Source organism: Chlamydotis macqueenii, chromosome 9, assembly GCF_036417535.1.
Source record: "Chlamydotis macqueenii isolate bChlMac1 chromosome 9, bChlMac1.mat, whole genome shotgun sequence".
Taxonomy (NCBI): Eukaryota; Metazoa; Chordata; class Aves; order Otidiformes; family Otididae; genus Chlamydotis; species Chlamydotis macqueenii.
The window spans coordinates 17,721,028-17,739,702 of record NC_141564.1 but is presented as its reverse complement, the minus strand read 5'-3'; the positions used below and the strand labels follow the sequence as shown (position 1 = coordinate 17,739,702).

The window sequence follows — 18,675 nt, the reverse complement described above, 5'->3', positions numbered from 1 at the left end:
CCAAGGGGGGCCGGTGGGACGCAGACACAGCACATCCCACCGCGAGCGCTGCCTCCCCCCGCCCCCACCCACCACAGAGGAGCCGCTTAATTCGGCGAGACCCATCCCGACAGCCTTGTTCCTCCCCCCCCCCCCCCCAATTCAAGCCCCTCAAGGAAAGGAGAGCACCGCACCCACTGCGTCCTTGGTTTATTTACACCGCAACCTCTGTGCAGGCGGGCGAGGGGGGGGGGTGCCGGGCAGCCCACCCCCCCGGTAGACCACGGGAAAGGCGGCGGCAGCGAGGCGAGGTGGCACCGGCAGCAGCGCGGGGACGGGAGCAGGGAGCGGGGCCCGGGCAGAGCCCCCGGCCCCCTCGGCACCGCAAACGCCTGCCCCTGGGGAGGACAGAGCAAGCGAGCCCCGGCTTCCAGGGGCTGGGGGATGAGGCGGGGGTCACTTTTTAGCAGCAAAGGCCTTGTTTCCCTGCAGGGCGGCAGAAGGGACGGTGGCATGTGATGGAGCCGGACTAGTGTTTGGCCAGTTAACCGCAAAAAAAAAAAAAAAAAAAAAAAAAAAAAAAAGAAAAAGAAAGAAAGAAAAAGGCAGAGGGGGAAGCAAAGAAACATGGAGAACAGCTCCTCTCCTGCCCTCCAAGAGCACGAGTTAAACCGGGGGGGTCGGGACGCGACACCCCCTTCCCTCCTTTTGGCAGAGCAGCAGCTCCCGGCACAGCCTTTCCAGGGTGCAGCCCCAGCTGGCGGCAGAGCCCCCGGTCGCACACAGCACGGGGCTCCTGCTCCTCTGCTGTCCTTCCGCCCGGCCCCGGGAGGGGAGAGCAGTTCAGGTGGCAGTTTGGTGGCATGGCTGACGGTCCATGCGGGCAGCAGCGCCCTCAGCGCTCTGCCAGGCACAGTTGGGATGGATGCCGAGGTGGCCGAGCTGCGTCCTCCAGCCCCCGGCGCAGTCCGGCTCCTGCCTCCCTTATAGGAAACCCTCCTTCCGGAACTGCTCCTTCAGGATGTCTCTGTACTGGTCAAAGCCACCCTCGATGCGGGTCACGGTGGCGTTCTCACACACCCACAGCTCCTGGCACACCAGGCGGATGAAACGCTCGTCGTGGGACACCAGAATTACACCACCCTGCCAACACACAAGGGAGGGAGAAAAGGGAACTTAGCGGAGCACAACCCAGCGCTGGTGGCGTGTCCGTGCCCAGGACTTCACATTTCCATCCGCTCCAGGGAAAACTCAATGGTACTTCACCGGCAGGGACCTCACCCCAGCCTTTCCTGCCTCCAGGGACACAGAGAGATGACGTATGGGGGAGGCAGTAACGTATTTAGCCTCCCCTCTTGGAAGGCAAGCGCAGGGTTTTGTTACTGGCTCTCCAGGGACGACTTCAAGGATGGAGATTCCCGGCGGAGTCAGTGACAGTCAAAAGGTGGCTGGACAAGGCCCTGAGCAACCTCAGTTAAGCTTTACTTTCACAGGAAAACTGTCCCAACCTGAGCAACGATGAACCAGTAACAACCAGGTTGGTTGCAGCGGTATTTGGAGGCTGAGTCTGCGGAGATCAGCCATAAATTGTGCCTAAGCTAGGGCAGACCGCTGCACACAGCACCTGAGAAGTCCCAGGGTGTAGATGACTGGCCAAGACGGGGGACAAGGTGCTCTCTGGTCAGTTGTTGCCTCTCTCAGCCAGCCCTAGCCAAAGCCTGCGAGTGAAACAAACTACCAGGACAGACAGCTAAGGCAGAAACATGATGGACCCTTCCCAACCTCTGTCTTGGACTTGAAGCCACCACTGGTATTCAACTGTCCACCTCTGGCTGAGATACCAAACCACCTGAGCTGGAAGCTGCAGGGGGCGTTAGAAAACCAGGAGATCTTGCTAAGGGAGCCTTACCCGGAACTTATTCAGTGCCTTTGCAAGCGCCTCGATGGTCTCCATGTCCAGGTGATTTGTCGGCTCATCCAGGATATAGAAGTTTGGACTGCAAGAGAAGAGAGCTCTGAGCACGCACGGCAACGCGGCTGGGTCCGCACCCCTCACATTGCAGGGAACTCCACCAGCCTGCTGCTTTAGCCATGAAAAGCAGCAGCCACCAGCATTCACCTGGCCCCAAAATTGGTGTTGCCCAGCTCCAGGGACACCTCTCATCCCTCTCAGCCCAAAGCACCAGAAGAAAGCCACCTGCCTGCTTCCACACAGTCACCCCAGGTGACAACCTCCCTCCCCACCAAAGTCCCAAGAATGAGGCTTCCGCAGGGCCACGGGAAGTCCCTGGATGCCCGCCTTCCTCCTGGTGAAGCTGGCTCCAGGGATGGGAGCCCTGCAAAAATTAACAATATCTGGGAGAAAATTACCAGGACATAGTCATCTGGGCGAAGGCCACGCGACTCTTCTGACCTCCAGACAGGCTGGCCACAGGACGCACAGCCAGCTCCCCTGAGACACCGTAGCTCCCCAGCTGATGCCGGTACTCCTCCTCCGTCTTCCCTGCAGGAACGTGTCACAACACAGCTACAGTACACCCGGCGTGACCCTCGGTGCCGTGAGCTCAGTGTGCGCCGCGGCCGGGTGGCCTGTGCCAGGCCAGCTCGGTGGGGCAGGAATTCAGCAGGCGCTCCCAGGCAATCCCCGCCCGAGCAAGGGGTTTGCGGGGAAAACCTGACTGACACAATCAGGACAGGGGCTGCGGGGCTGGCGACTGACTCGGAGCGACGCTGTCCCCAATTCCCTGTCACCGCGTTACGCAACGTTAAGTGGAGAAGGGAGCCGGAGGTTTTGGCAGTTGGGAAAGTGGAAGCTGGTGCTTGTTCTGTGCTCAGCAAGAAAATGGGTCACCTGCCCCCAAAACCCGGCTGCGGCGGAGCACCAGCCTGAGGTCTGCACACTGCCGGCTGCCCCAGCACCACCAGCTCAGCTCCTCGTGGCTGGTGACCTGCACTGGTGCTGGATGTGGGGAGTTAACCCAGAGCAGGCGGTGCTCCTTAAGCGCTGACGTGATGGAGCCTTCTGCCCAGGGCCACGGAACAAATCAATGCTGCTGTGTGCGCGGCAAAGGAGACCCAACGGCCCACACCTCCTGGGATCCCCACAGCTCACCTGGGAACTTTCTTGCCAGTAACTCTACAGCACTGATGTTCAAGTCCAGTTGATCCACGTGGTGCTGGCTAAAATAACCAATCTTGAGGTTTCTGCGGAAGGAGAAGAGAGATCAGGCGCCAGTACCAAGCCAGCCACCATGGCGCTTGCAGCTGCAGGAAGGGGGGCACATGCGTGGGTGTGCAGGACCCGTGCCCATCACTCAGGCAGCCATTGCTCCTAAGCACAGCCCAGAAGCCCTCCACCCCCACCACTCCTCCCATGCCCCCAGCCCTTCCTACCAGGTACCTGTGAGCATGTCTGATCCCTCTGACTGGTGCCAGCTCCCCCATTAAGATCTTTAGCATGGTTGACTTGCCAGCTCCGTTTTCCCCAACCTAGAGAAGCAGCAGCATTGCAGAATGTGAAACCCATGAAGGTACTTTGGAGAGGGGGCAGTGACCAGGGAATTTCAGCTCGCTTGGGCGATCACGCAGTGGAGGGGGGTAGGATGAGTCTAACCAGCGGCTCCAGCTACCTGAAAGCTGCATTTCTTTTACTGAGGAGCAGCACAGGCAGCAATGCTAGAAGATGTTCCCTCCTCAACCCTGGAGCCTAAGGATTACCAAGTCCCAGCCTCATTTGCAAGCAAACAGCGTCTCTCTGCTGCCCCATCCAATGTAGCAGGAGCCCCTGCTACACCAGCTAACAGGGAGGTACAGAGAAGATGGACCCAGTCTCTTCCCAAAGGCGCCCAGTGAAAGGATGAAGGGCAACAGGCACAAGCTGCAAATTCTAACTGGTATTAGGAAAAACCTTCTTCAAAATGAGGATGATCAAATGCTGCAATGGGACCCAGAGGAATGGGAGAAATATTCCTCCCTAGAGTCCTCCAAAATTCAACTGGATAAGGACCTGAGCAACTTGACCTAACATCAAAGCCGGCCCTGCTTTGAGCAGGGACCTCCTATGGTCCCTCGTAGCTACCACTGTTCTGCAATCCCACGTACCACACAGATGCGGGACTCCAGGTCAGCGGAGACGGAGAGGGAACGAAAGATGTAGTGACTTGGGTCGTAATAGAAATCTACTTCGTCTAGCTGCAGGATTGGCGGGGAGAACTTCTCAAAGCCATCGGGGAACCTGGGAAGGCAGAAAGAGGTGAGAGATGGCCAGCAACTTCAGAGACCCTGCTCCCAGCCCCCCGAGACAACCTCTGCAACTCCCCAGGTGGCAAGGGGGGCTCCCTACCACACAGGGCCTCTGGGAAGCATGGTCACAAGAAGGGGACAGGGATCTGCAGCCTTGGCCCCAGAAAGGAACCCAGCCTGAACGCGGGGGCCCGTCTGGGCTCCCTGTCAGAGTAAGGCTGTCTTGCAGGAAGGAGCGCTTGTCCCAGCTGGGACAGGACCTGGGAGGAACTCACGTCAGAAATGGAGCCAGGTGCACTCCAAGGAAGGGCTGAGGGGACACTTACTTCATGATCACCTCAGACTCCTTGTCCACAGGTTTCAGCTCTGGCCTGCAAGAAGAGGGGACACATAACCAAGGTGCCTTGCACTAGGGGTCTGTTCCCACACCAGATAGAGTCTTCAGCTCTGTGACACCTCATCCTAGCCAAAGCCTCTGGTCCAGAGACAGAACACGCAAAGCCCAAACCACCCCCTTATCTCCAGGCACCTTGGGAACCCCTGCTTCTTCCCACGAGCACTGCCCCTTCCCCAGCTCCAGACAGAAGCAGGACAGGCACTCACAGCTTCTCCAACAGCTTGAGTTTGCTCTGCACTTGGGATGCCCGGTTGGCATTGTAGCGAAAGCGGTCGATGAAAACCTACATGAGAGAAAAGCATCAGAGAGCCCCACGTCCCCTTCATCCCCAGCCACCTTGTTCTGCTGCCAAACCTCCTGCAACAATACAGCCACATCCATGGGTTTAGAACCACGGAGAACGGGACAAGGCTGGGAGAAGGGTGCTCCTACTGGCTTCTCCCAGTACCTGGATGTGCTCACGGTACTGCTGTTGGGCTTCGTACTCTCGCTGCTGGTTCTTCAGCCGCTCCTCCTTGATCTTCATGAAGTTCTCAAAGTCTCCGCGGTACGTGTCCAGCCGCTGCGAGTGCAGGTGGATGATGTCTGTGGCTACCACATTCAGGAAGTTCCTGTCGTGGGACACCACGAGGATGGTCGACTGCCAGGTCTGGAGGAGACAGCAAGAAGGTCTGAGCATCATCAAGCTAGAGTGCAGGGCTTGGTCCCACCACCCAGCGAGGTGAGACACCAGCCTGGAGGGTGCCTCCATCCCTCGCCCTCGCTCTGTCCTAAGGCTTCCCGCCACCCCATACCTGCAGGTAGGTCTCTAGCCACAAAATGGCCCTCACATCCAGCATGTTCGTTGGCTCTGAGGGAAGGGAAAGAGGCACGGAGGTCAGGAGGGAGGAGGATGGCGGGATTAGGCTTTTTTTACACAGGAAAGGCAAGCAATCAACGTTGTCGAGGAAGAGACCTTGCGTGGGGACCTTCCCCTCCCCAGCTCAGGGGACTCACACGTGTAGGGTGTGACGGGGTGTGCGCACAGGGACCAAAGCTCTGCCAGGGACGCTCCCACCGCTCCATACTGGTACCCAGACCCTGATGCCCAGCAGCAGCATCTCACCCAGAGCCCCCACCCAAGATGGGCACCTCCTAGCCCCGGGGTCACCCCCTGCAGTGAAGGGACTCTCACCAGCACAGGCTGGCAGCCAGGGCCCATCACAGAGCCAAGCGAGGGAAAGGGACTGCTTGGGGCAGGATGACAAGCAGACCACCCAGCTGGGGCACGGGGCAGAGCTCTGCTGAGCGCAGTAAAAGCGGCCGCCCAAGCGGACTTCCCCGCTCCACCACCAGCTCTGCCCACTGTGCCAGGGGAACACCGACAGCCCTGCCAGTCCGGCCCCGTCACACAGGGCTATTTTGAGCAGGCAGCTAAAGGCCACGGCACGTTCCCAATCCCAGCAAGGGCACAGGCAGGCCCAGCAGCAGTGTCGGAGGGGACTCACTCGCAGTATCGACTTACCATCCAGCAGAAGAAGATCTGGCCTAGGAAAAATAAGACAAGGGTATCAGAAATGAAAAAAGCACAGGGTCAGTGGAGAACGCGTTTCACCACACGCAGAGCTGCAATGCTTCCAACGGTCCCCACCCTGAGAGCCTGAGTCAAGAGGACACTCAGGCAGCACCTCTGCACCTCGCAGAGAGGGTTAATCCCACAGCATGAAGGCCTGGACACCAACCTGGCAAACAGGGCTCTGGCTAAGGCCAGCCTCATCCTCCAGCCTCCGGAAAACTCTCTGAGGAGAGAAGAGGGTGCAGAAAGGGGTTACTATTTAACACAGAACAATTCTGTGTTTGCCTGCCTGCCAGGCTCCCTGCTTCCCCACAGCCCTTTCGCCTCTGCTGTCACCCAGAGACAGCTCGTCCCCGCAGAGATGTCGGGCACAGCACAAGATCTGTGCTCCAGCAGGCAGGTGGCTTGGCACCCCCAGGGCCAGAGACCACATCAGCTGGGCAGGAATAGACCCTCGCTCTCCCAGAGGGCTCCCCTCCCGTGGTTACAGCCACAGCAGAGCCTGGGGGCTTGCTAGGAGCAGCGTCCCCCTGGACCCATTTATGTCTCGATGCCTAGAATCCGGTGACTTACTTGGTTGTCTGTTGTTGCATCTTTGCATTAAAGCCCAGCCCAGCGAGAATGACGGATGCCCTGGGGAAAAGGGGAGAGAAATGGAACCCTGCTACAGTATCCAACGGCGAAGCACAGTCCGAGGTCTCGGACCCACAGCCACCAAGGGGACTCTGCTACATGGTTTAAAGCCATTCTGGCCCAGGGAAACTTCACCGCATGCCCAAAAGCAGCACTTGGCTGGGAAATGCAGCCCAGCAGGGCACAGCGTCCACAGGAATTCCCAGGAGATCTGCACAAAGTTTACAGCTCCTTGGCCAGCAAGAGAGTCACTAGCACCAACACCCCAGAAATGTTCCCCAGACACCAGGAATCTGGGGAGGTCCAAGAGGAGCAGCAGCAGCAACAATGCAAGCTGTCTGGGGAAAAAAAAAATCCCTCCAGCTTTTGGTGGGGGCGGAGCTCAACTACTCCTAACACAGCAGAGCGTGACAGGAGACAAGACAAGCCGCAGGGAGAGCCCTCTGTCCCCACATACTGGATCCCAGGGCCACAGCATCACCCTTCCATGCCCCAATCCACTGCCCATGCCAACAAACAGTGGTGCACGCAGGGCTGTCTCACCTTGCTGGGGCCTTGTCTGCCTCAATCTCCTCCAGCTTTGCGTAGATCTCTGACAGTCTGGCACCTTCCGTCCCTTCTCCCCTGGGGTAGGACAAAGAGGAGTGTGTGGGACTGACCAGGGTTAGGGTTTGACTGCTGGAGGAGGCTGATCTCCCCAGGCAGGACTAAGGAGGGCAAGATGCAGCCCAGCCCTGATGGAGCCCTTCATGTGAAGGGAAAGACCTCAGAATGAGACCTCACAGTCAAGAGGCCATAGAAGGGCTGGAAATCCAGCGGCACCATCTCACCTGCCAGCATTGACCTTGGCCGTCAGGTCCCTCTCCTCCCGCAGCAGGCTCTCACGAGTGGTGTCACACTCCAGCACACTCTGCAGCGCCGGCGTCTCGTCCCCCGCTACCTCCTGCTCCACGTGGAGGATGCTGATGTGTGAGGGGATGCGCAGGCTCCGGCTGGCGATCATCTTCAGCAGCGTGGTCTTCCCCAGCCCGTTCCTGCCCACCAGCCCATAGCGCCGTCCAAACGCCAGGTTCAGGTCTGCTCCTGCCAGTAGGACACTAAAGGAAGAGAACGGCAGATGCCTGCTCAGACGGCCCCACGGAAAGGGAGACAACCAGGAGCCACCTGCCCCCAGCATATTTCAGGCTGTGCTGGAGCAAAGCAACCATCACAGACTTCTGCCCAAAGCCAACAGGGTCAGGTTGCCTTCCACCTTGCTTTCTGATCCTTCCCATACCCCCTGCCATTTCTCAACCACTCTCTGATCCAGTCTCAATCCCCCATGGTCCGAAACCCCAGCCAGGATCTGTCCCACCTCCCCACCTGCACTCACCGCTCACCGAAGGACACATCGAAGTTCTCGATGCGCACATCATACGACTTGTTCTTGCCTGATGACTCCATGCGAGTCTCCTTTTTGCTAGCAGCTTGGCTGGCAGATGCCTCCTCGAGGACCCTGCAGGCAGGCAGATGACAGAGAACGGGGCTCAACAGGAAGGCTCTGGTACAGCCAGATCCCAGCCACCCTCAACAGAGCGAGACGGGGATGTTTGAGGCACCCTCCATACTCACAGAGGGCCAGGTGTCTTCAGGGAATCCCGCTCCATCCTCTTGTCCTGCTTGGCTTTCAGTTTGGCTTCCGCCTTCTCCAGTTTCTTGGCATTCACCACCTGGGGTACAAAACAGAGAGTTTAAAGAAGAGAGAGCATCTTCAGCAAAAGCCCCAAAAGACTAACTACAGGAGAAAAGAGAACAATCAAGCCCCCAGGCCTGGAGGGAAGGCAGGAGGAAGGAGGAGGTAGGACAGGGTAACTGGGACAGATTCAAGCGTATTTTGAGGATGCTCATCCGGTCAGGAGATCACTTCAGGAATGAAGTCCTAAATCAACTGCTCATACACAACAGTTCCGCCTCAGCAAGGCAAAGAGTTTGGCTGACCCTAACAGTTTCTCTACTTCCAGGGACCTGGGTCAGCCAAGTCACTTCAACAGCAGCAACCTGCTACCCCAATGCCTCCTCTGCTACACCCGACACCCACCCTCGTCCTAGACCACAACACACGTTAAACTTTAGCCAGTTTGGAACAAACTCAGCTTATACAGGGATCAATCACGGCAGAAACAAAAAGTATTTCATTAAACCTGAAGGCAAGGAGGAGACGAGCGTTTTAACCTGGCCTCTGGTCTTGGCCGGGCTCTCAGCCCACTCCAGCATCAAGTCAAATATTTGTGGCTGACCAAGAACACTCCTAGACATTTCTAGGCAACTCTGCAGCCACTGGAGCATGTTACAGACCTGCACGCTAGACTGAAGAGCATCTTGTTACTGGGGCTGTGACCCCACACCTACAGACAGATCAAGTCATTCTGTAAACTACAGTGAGCTCCCTGAATCTCCTAGTAAGACACGTCCTCCAGAACTTGAGAGGCCTCCTGAGGTCTTCTCTGAATCATCTACAGTTTTTCTGAAGATCCTTTTTGAGCTGTGGACACGAGAGCCAGAGAGTGAATCCAGCAGCAACAACTCTGGTGCCAAAATCAGCAACAGCTGCCAGCTTTCACTTAAGACTCCCATTCAGATACGTGGGGACACGTTAGGTCTCAGCCTCCAGACGAGAGGTTCTCGCCCTCAGTGCCTTACCCCGGAAGGGAGAGCTCCTCAAGAGACCAGCCCGGCAGAGAGGCTGCCCACCCTGTAGAGTGACCGCCGTCCTTGCTTTGCAAATGCACAACCACACCCCTCCCCATACTCAAACTTTGGCACATCCAACACAGAGGGCAAGCCAGGTCGCTCCTGAGCAGCTACGCATCTCATCAGCAAAGATGTTTCAATTTCCTCCACGTCACAGAGCGTAACTGCTTCCAAACTTCTCTGCTCTTGCTCTTATTTCTCAAACTGTGACAACCCACAGCTATTTCTAAAGCTGGACTAACAATCTCCCCACAGCTGCTCTCCAGAAAACAGCTGCTCCCTGGTAACTCCCCACCTGTACATCTAACCATCAGCCAGGATTTTATCTCTCATTGAGTTCGGCAAGACGTCCTCCCCGTACATCCTTTTTTCTCAAACAAAGACCTCTCTGTAGAAGCCAAAAGCTCTCGTGAAAGAGAAGCTGCACTCTGAGCACCACCACTGCATCAACCACGCTTTGAAGCTCATTAAGAAGTTACAGCAAAATAGATCTTGTCAAATTAATACGCCGTTAACTCCTGTTGAGCCTCTATACCAGACCAAGGTCAAGAGTTTCCCAAATTAAGAGTGAATCTCTGCTTTCTGAGGGCAAGGTGACCGGAGCAGAACAGGGCACCCGCAGCCCCATGCGTTAGTGGCTGCTGGCTTATGAATGAGGGCACAGCCCCCCACTTACCGAGGTCTGGCCTCTCTTCAGCAACAGCCCCGGCAGCAGGTCCACGCCGGCATCTCCTGCAAGGAGACAGTTGGGTTGGTGAGCATGCGCCCCGTGGAGGCTCCGCCAAGCACTGCCTTGGCGGCTGCCCACAATCGGGCAGGACTGTCCCCTCTCCAACGGGACAAGGGGACTAAAGGGTGGCTCCCCTCCTTCCACCCCAGCTTGCCCTGTGGGCAGCCAGGTGCTGTTGGCCACAGCTCCACAGCTGGAAAAGAAAGAGGGGTGCACCTGCAAGGGGGAGCCCGAGGTGCACGAAGCCAGTGGGGGAACCACTCCTCAAGGTCAGGGCTCAACACTCAGCCCGTCCCCGCCACCAGCAGCCCAAGGCAGAGCGGGAGCGACACGTGCGGCTGGGGTCCCCACGGGCACTACTCACCGTACCCATCGGTGATCTGGGAGAGCTGGATGGGGGCGTCCAGCAGCACCTGGCTGCAGCGCTGGGCCCGGCCCTCGTCCCTGCGAGAGAGGAGGAGGGTGAGGAGGGGGAGGAAGAGGGTGAGGGGGCTGAGGGGGCTGCGGGGGTAACCCTTACAGCTGCAGGGTGTTGAAGAGGCGCTGGCAGATCTCCCGGATGGCCCCGTCGTCCTTGGTGTCCTGCGACACCTCCCGCAGCAGCTCGCCCACCGCCTCCACCAGCTCGTCCACCGACTCGAACTCGGCCCCGCCGCCGTGCAGGATCCCTGCGGGGACACGGCGCCGCCGCTGCACACCCACCCCTCGCCGTCCCGACAGCCGGCCGCCTGTCGCGATACGGCCGACAGGTGGCACTCGCCCTCTCCCTCTACCCCGCCCCTCCACCCCGCCGCCTGTCCCGACTCGGGCGCGGCCTCCTGTCGCGACAGCGGGGAGGTGTCGCGACACGCGGCGAGGCGGGAGGCCGAGGCGCGGGGCTCACCCGTCACGTAAGCGAACACTTCGCCGTCCAGGTCGGGGAACTCGCTGCGGAGGATGTCGGCGCAGGACGCCATGGCGGAGCCGGAGCGGGACCCGGCGGCGGTGCCGCCCGGTACCGGTGCCGCCGCCGCCGCACGGAGCCCGGCCCGGCGGCAGAGGCGGAAGGGACGGCGCGCGCGCGGGGGCTGCCGGGAAGGAGGCGGGCGGCCGCCATGCGCGCGGGGACCGCCGGGAAGTGGAGTCCGGGGTGGGGGCGCCTGCGCAGTGCGGGGAGGGGGGAGCCCGCTGCCACGTGCAGCCGGCCCGCAGAGGGGCCGGTACCGGTAGCCCCGCAGCACCCGGCGGGCGGGCAAGGGCTCCGGAGACGGCGGCGTGAGGGCGTGAGCCCCGCTCACAGCCTGCCTGTCCTGTCCAAGGGCCAGGGAGGTGTTTAAAAAAGTAAAACAGGAGTTTCAGCTCTCAAGAGGGAGCTACTGGGAACAAAAGCTTTGCTCGTTTGTTGTTTGGGTTTTTTTTGTCCCCCCCCCCCCTTTCACGTACGAGCCCCCAGGCAGCCCAGGACCGGGGACACTACAAAAGCAAGCCCAGCTACATGCTGGCACAGGCCCAGACTCTCACCCCGCCAGTCCCAAACAGCAGCACAGGCAGCCCTTCTCCGTTCTACATACTTTATTAGATTCAGAGCTGGACGAATCACAGAGTGTACAAAATGGAGACCACACTACCAGAAGCAGGACTGTGGGTACCAGCAGCATTCCTATGGCCCAGAAGCGTTTGGTAGAAGTGTGGAGAGGGCAGGCTGGGGCAGGGGGCTCTTACTGCCAACTGCATTTTCGATTCCCCGAGGACAGACCCTGTCCACATCCTGACAGAGCTCAGCTGACCCATGCTCCCTGGGACAGAGGGGCCACATTTCCAATTTGTTTGGAAGGGACAGACTGGCTCGAGCCAGCAGTGGGTGGGGGTAAGCGCTCCAAGGACCTGAAATGCTGTGCCACCCACATACACACCAGCAAGAGTCTAAACCCTCATCCTTTTTGGTCACAAACCTTCTCACGGCAGGACTCTATACTGACGACTTCGCAAGAAATATAAGGTGGTGGTGAGATCCGGCGATGCCACCATCTCCTCTGGCGGAGGCCCGACAAAATCACCACCCCAGGCATCTCAGACTGGCCAGCAACATCTACCACAACAGCAATAGCTAGTACAGAAGCCAGGGTAACTTCAGCTCAGATTTGTCCAGTCTATGTTTAGGTCTATTCTACGAGTACATATGCACAAGAACTTCAAAAATACTAGGATATGATGCAAGTAGTGAGACACCAACAGAAGAGGAGTTTAATGGTGGACGTTCCCTAGAAAGATCACAAGAGGATGGGAGTTAGACTAGCCCTTCCCCACCCTGGGACAGGGAGCAGGAGGCTGACTGCACCCCTGCGCGCGACTGGGTTCTGAACTTCAGCTGCAGCGTGGGTGGTAACTGAGCACGGGCAGGCGAGTCCGCTCCCAAGGTGAGCCACAGGGTCTTTCAATCCGCGTAGAGGGGCCAGGCAGATGTTTTCTCTGAATGTAGCTGAAGACTGAGGAGAGGCGGAGGATGGCTTGGAGAAGAGGGAGCCCGCCAGCCTGCTGGGGCTAGCATCTGGTCTCGTAGATCCCACTCCTGCCGATGTACCTCACCCATTTAATCACATCATGGTCACTGTAGTTCAGCTTTGGCTCAAAGACTTTCAGGTAGCGCACCTTCAGCCCAGAGGGCGCAAACGGGACCTATTGACAAAGGGAAAGGCAACGGAGAGCATTGGAACAGAGGGGTAAGATGCTCTCCATACACAAGAGCCAGAGGACCCCTTGGCTATGCATCTAGAAATGGACACCAAGAGCCACTGTTCCCTTCCCGACTCCCTGCATGCACGGTGACAGGCTCTAGTGGCTTTAAGGGCAATTTTCTTCCATCAGCTTTGCCACTTGTCTGGCCTCATATCACAGAGAATCATACGGCAGCTTGGGACAGGGAACACTCAGACCCGTGCAGCTCCCCAAGGGCAGAAGGGACTGGACTGACAAAGCTTCTCCAAGGTTAGCTGCACCCTGGAAGGCAGACAGGGACTCACCTCAAAGTTCATGGAGATGGGTGGCCGAGCCCACTTCTTCTTGTCATTGGTGGGCAACAGCTCAATCTCTGCACTGATCTGGGATTCCTTCATTCCAGCCATACGTTTTATCCTGTCAGAGAAAGCAGAGAAGTGAGGAGGTGCCCGAGTTTATTCTCCTCCATGTGCTCAGGGCAGACAGGAGCACTACGCACACTCTGCCTCCCCAAGCTCTGCCCTTGCAGCACCCCAGACCCAACACGCTCACTCACTTCCAGACAATGGCGTTCTCGCTGGCCTTGTACTTTGCCTTCCCTTTCATACAGATGACTTGCACTCCACTGGTATTGAGGGGCGTTGGGATCCGGACCTGGAAGGCAGAGACTGGTGAGCTGGGGCAAGGAGACCGCAGCCTGGGCATCCTGTGCAATCCACCTCCTCCCAGGAGAGCACAGCTGCTGTCCTGGACCCTTTGGCCCTCTCTCTCCATCTCTGGGCTCAAAGAACATCAGCTACCACAAGGCATCCTAGGCTAGCTCTCCAGTTTCTTGCTTTGAAGTAAAGGTTCAAACACACTTTCAGAGTCCGTAACAGTCAGTGAGGTACAGGGCAGAGCTCTCCAGTTCAGGCTGCAGGAAACCTGGTGAGCGCTGGGCAGATGAAATCACACAGCACGCCAGGCTGGCCACGGAGGTCTGCCTGCACCAGGCTCCAGACAGCCTAGCTTTGCAGCAATGAGCCTCTCCCAGAAGGGGAGTGACCTGCAAAGCCACCCTTAGCCTGTCTGACACACCATCAGATCACACGGAAGAATGCGAACTTTTCACAGTGGCTGAGACATTAAGTGAACAATTACTGCAGGAAGTGAGGCCTCTGCCAAGGTGGCTGTGCAACTGCTTCCACCTCCCTACCCCGAGGCAGTTCCCTTCCACAGCACAGCAGCACCACACTGCTGGTGGTGTACTCAGTTCACTTTTAGTCCCGTACAAGCTTGAGGACTCATCTGTGAGGACTTGGCAGCAGGGGACAGAGGCACAGTTCCCAGGCACAAGAGGCCACGGGTTTTTATTCTCTTACCTCTATCTTCTGGGCCAGCAAGGAAGGCTTGAAATTTGATTTGATCACCACCTTCACTTCCAGCTTGGTCCGACCCACCTCCCGCACCAGTGGGATCACGCGGAAGGGAAGGATGATGTCCTTAGTGGTTCGGTATCTGCAGGAATGGAAGCAACAGTGAACTCTGAGGAGGAGTTAACTTTCTTATGGCCTCAAATTGTATCACCTTCCTAAAGAGGCAGCCTCTGCATACAGGGAACAGCTCAGAAACATCAGCCAGAAAGGGAGCCATCCCAGAAGGAAGCAGCAAGATCTGTGCTGCCCCACGGCAGTGATGGTTCCTTGAGTCCCAAGTTTTACATCTGGTTCCTGCCAATGACCCTGTTCAAAGACACCAGTTTTAAGCACTGAAAAAACAGATACAGCAAGCTAGAGGGTAAGGCAACCCACATCCAACACTATGGTTGTGGCAAATAAAACCATGCAGCTAAGCTTCTACCACATCTGTGAAAGACATCTGTGGGACACCCTATAGACTCCACTCTGAAAAGAAGGCAGGCAAGCGCATATTTGTTAGGTGCACAAGGCCTGCAAGTCCGCCCGAGAGCGGCAACGCTACCGCAGCAGCAAGGAGATGCCAACACCAGCCTGTTCATCCCTCACCAGCGTACCTCATGAGCTCAAACTCTCCATCTGGTGGAATGAAGCTGATGCTCCTCTCAGAATCAAACTTGCTGAGCCTCACGCACTGGTGGAAAGTGCAGTCGTCGATGGCAATTGACTGTTTGCCGCTATAAAAAAAAAAAAAACACCACACAAGACAATTAAACAAATGCAAGCTGCAGCCCTGGTATCTTGGTGCATTCAAAGTCTGTGCAGGCAGGAACTACTCTACAGAGCGCGTTGCCATCGCAGGTGTCCAGGAAATGGGGAGGCAGGGAGAGATTTAGGGGACAGCAGCCTCTTGGCTCAGACTTTCCTTGTTTTACCACCACAGATGTGCCTGCAGGAAGCTGATTTGAAAGAATTCTCTCTCTCCTCTCCCCAAAGAGGACAGAGATTAGAGGAGCACCCTTCTGTCACAGCCAACAACACAATGCTCAGGTCTGTCTCCCAGAAGCACCTCAGTACTGCAAGGGCAACTCTGCTAGCCCAAGTTTTCTCGCAGCACAGTTCAAAGGAGATAAAACACTTTCCTGTCCACAAAGCTATCCCACTGCCACATAGCCAGGAGATTTCAAGTTTGGGGTCTTCCTGTTCAGAAATATCCTCACAGCTGTTGATTTCCACACTGCTAGCAGGTGGTTTGATTCTGATCTGATTTGCCAAAGACCACAATATTATGCCATAAAGTTAGTCTCTCTCCCTTCTAAAAATCTATACAGCTACCATCTGTCCATCTAGGTGCACTGGCCTAACCTGCCAGTACTGAACTTGTACTGTGTTCTAGCCTCTGAGAATACCTTCCTCGGTGCAGGTCCTGAGGTGAGCGAACTCTCAGCCACCAAGAGGGACCAGAAAATGGGGAGGCAGCAGCAGCTACAGAAGAGGCAGCAGTGTAGAGAAAGTGCAGCAGGGTAGCATTGCGGTATCCAGGCTGCCTCAACTGCTGGGAGCAACAGGACAACCATGCAAGTGTGTTGAGATAGTACAGGCACTACAGGCAGGTTCAGCTGTCCTAGGAACCACCATTAGCTGCATAATGGACCAACTCCAGGCTTACCGGCTGTTTAGTTACACAACTTAGTGATGTAGTCTGTGCTTTTTAAGTGGGAGTTAAGTTTTTCCTACTCCGTTGCCCAAATGACAGCCAATGCTAGCCAGCTAGCTCTTGTTTCTTTGGAAAAGTGCTGGGAAAGCCCTGCTACCTAGCCCTGCCCCAGGTCTCAGTGGCATTACTCATAGTTTGGCATTGCCACATGCTAAATGCCAAAAACCAACTGGCAACAGCTGTCCCTTTTGGTCACCTCAACTAAATGCTTTTGGAGAGCAACATCTCCAAGCTCTTGCCCACTGCAGAACCACAGCTAAGAACCACCACCTAGCAAGAGTCCCTATCCATGTTGCTTCTGTAACTCAAGAAAACAGCACATTTACGGGTTAAGGCACTTACAGCACAGAAGCTTTGGGACAGTGTTACTGACTCTTCGGAGGCCTACGCAGACGACGTTTTCACTAGAGTATATCTCACCACTGGGCAGCCACCTCAGGCTCATCCATTTTACTAGCTAGATTCAGATATAAGAAAGACAGCTTAAAGGTGACAGTGAAGTGATAGCTCTTGGTTCTGAGAGAAAAGGCAAACAGCAGCTCAGCTCCGTTTACAAGAACCATCACGGAAAGTGTCTGAAATCCAAGCTACATGCACAAGTCACATGAAGCAAGAGACAGGGGAGACATCGGAGTACACACACAGCTGAAGCAGATCATCTACCTTCCCAATTCACTGGGGGTCAGCAAAAAAAAAAAAAAAAAAGAAAGAACACAACCAAGAGAAATACAGTTGAGTTGCAAATGGTCAGTGAGAGAGAGAAAAGTGGCAGGCCCTGTGCTTTTAACTCCTTAGGAGTAAGCAGGAAGGCTGGAAAAGGCATAATACCTGTTTTCAGCTTCAATGCGGGTATTGACTGAGGTGTAGCTGGGAAGGAAGGCAGCTGGGCTCCCAGAAGGGATGTGCCTCCAACCCACACAGCCACTGACCACCTGTATGGCAGCAGGAGGGCCTTACCCAGTATTAGTCTGTCAGCTGCTCTAGTTTGTGGGAACAGTTCAGGTAGAACAGGCTGCTGTCAGAGGGATTCCTTTACTGTTCCTTAGGAACACCACTACTGTATCCTATGATTAAGAGTCTCTGCACTGACTGGAACCACTACAGACAAGTTCTGGGAAAATTCATCTTGCGGAAGTGTTTCCAGCTGCAAGAACTCCACACTTAATGTGTTTGAATCTTAATATTTGAAGAGCTGCAGAGAAGCCCTCTGTATTGAGACCCTCAGACTGGTAGCTTGCATGACAGTTGACCTACCCAGAGAAAAGTGAGCAGTAATATCTGAAGGGAATAAAAGATTAGCTTCATCTGCCAGATCAGAAAAGCTACTAAGTGCTGCCCTTTTTCGTAAGAGTCCCTGGTAGCAAATGGTTTTTGCTCCAATGCCTCTTACCTTTTCCCCGTTTCATCCGCAGTCCCTTTGCCCTGTTTTTCAATGACAATCTTGTCATTCATGCCAAACTTGCACTCTGGCATTCCACTCAGATAACTCTTCATCACCACTCTGCCAGAGACGTGGGCACTCAAAACCTGACCTGGTACAGATAAGAGCACAGTTCAGAACACTTACACAAGTCTCACTCACAAACCTTGAAAGGGAGAAAGGTGTCAGCTCTACACCTCCTACTTACCCTGGGGGGACATCAAGAGGTTCACGCTCTCCAGCACATCAAGAAACAGTTCATTGCGACGGTATTTGATGCCTTCACGTCTCCATCCAATCTGTCCAGTCACCTGGCTGGTGATCTGGGACTGCTCTTCCTTAGTCTGAAGGGAAGAAATGACATCTTAGACCTCTAGATAAACTCAAAGACTAAGAAAGGTTACTCTAAACCTAAGAGCAAGCACTTTCCGTTTATTACACACATCTGCTTTTGACACTTAGACAGGGTCTATGCCGCTCCATGACTTGGCCATTCCCTCCTCAGTACAGCAAATCCTATGCCTAACTAAAAATTGGTCATAACAGGAGGAAAGGTTCTTCCCTTTTGTTAGTTAGCCCATGAGGCTACATCTAGGTGCAGTGAGGCACGGGCTCCACCAGTGACATTCAAATCACACCTCAGACTGTGACATCAATCCACGTTAAGCAGAGAAGCAGCTGACAGGCCAGTTCACACCTTTATCCAACACGAAACTCCAGGGTCACAAGACAGCGGGTCCCCAAGGACTGCTTCTTAATGACTGCAGTCAGAGTTACACACCGAGACTAACCTAACATGCACGGGCTCTAAGCCTCCTAGAACACTAAGGATTGTGCTGAGAAGCAGTAGGTGGTTTCCTACCTGATGCTACAGGCGGGGTCCAGTCACACGCAGGAAGTCAAGAAGTAGATGTGTAGCAGCAAGTGTGGTGCATACAGGGTTAACAGGCAAGCAGGTCAATAGCAAGAAAAGGGAGGAAGGTAGAAAGAGGCAGGTTAGGCTTAGGGCTACCTCAGGACAGGAACAAAGCAGGCCAGCTTATCATTAATTAGGTAGCTAATTAGCACAAACAAGATGAGGGGCTTCGACCTTTAGCTCCCCTCAGGAAACCCAGCACTCCTAGCAGTGAAATGGCTTTCAAGGCTTAGTGCATTACACACCACTGAATACAAGGCAGAACAGA

At 55.7% G+C, this 18,675-nt stretch overlaps 2 protein-coding genes across 5 annotated transcripts in view; both read right to left on the bottom strand.

Annotated features, from left to right (window-relative positions):
- Positions 1-172: 172 nt before the first annotated feature.
- ABCF3 (ATP binding cassette subfamily F member 3) lies at positions 173-11,292 on the bottom strand. Of its 2 annotated transcripts, none has more exons than XM_086754678.1 (21): positions 11,150-11,292; positions 10,787-10,994; positions 10,631-10,710; positions 10,213-10,268; positions 8,418-8,515; positions 8,179-8,301; positions 7,637-7,903; positions 7,350-7,430; positions 6,747-6,806; positions 6,340-6,396; positions 6,123-6,145; positions 5,413-5,468; positions 5,067-5,267; positions 4,825-4,901; positions 4,548-4,592; positions 4,081-4,213; positions 3,380-3,468; positions 3,092-3,183; positions 2,350-2,482; positions 1,889-1,976; positions 173-1,122 (listed from the first exon to the last, which is right to left on the bottom strand). In XM_086754678.1, the coding sequence occupies exons 1-21, from the start codon at positions 11,220-11,222 to the stop codon at positions 964-966; spliced, it is 2,199 nt and encodes a 732-aa protein (XP_086610804.1). In that variant the 5' UTR covers positions 11,223-11,292; the 3' UTR covers positions 173-963. The 2 variants fall into 2 exon arrangements, with proteins under 2 accessions (XP_086610804.1, XP_086610806.1); XM_086754680.1 differs by having other exon boundaries at positions 10,787-10,934.
- Positions 11,293-11,799: 507 nt separating this feature from the next.
- AP2M1 (adaptor related protein complex 2 subunit mu 1) overlaps positions 11,800-18,675 on the bottom strand; it is a 29,354-nt gene continuing 22,478 nt past the window's right edge. For all 3 annotated transcript variants that reach the window (XM_086754326.1, XM_086754327.1, XM_086754328.1), the window contains 7 exons: positions 17,700-17,835; positions 17,462-17,603; positions 14,972-15,091; positions 14,322-14,457; positions 13,517-13,614; positions 13,266-13,377; positions 11,800-12,921 (listed from right to left, as the gene is read on the bottom strand). In XM_086754326.1, the coding sequence (XP_086610452.1) occupies positions 12,787-12,921; positions 13,266-13,377; positions 13,517-13,614; positions 14,322-14,457; positions 14,972-15,091; positions 17,462-17,603; positions 17,700-17,835 (879 nt within the window). In that variant the 3' untranslated portion in view covers positions 11,800-12,786. The remainder of the gene's footprint in view (positions 12,922-13,265; positions 13,378-13,516; positions 13,615-14,321; positions 14,458-14,971; positions 15,092-17,461; positions 17,604-17,699; positions 17,836-18,675) is intronic.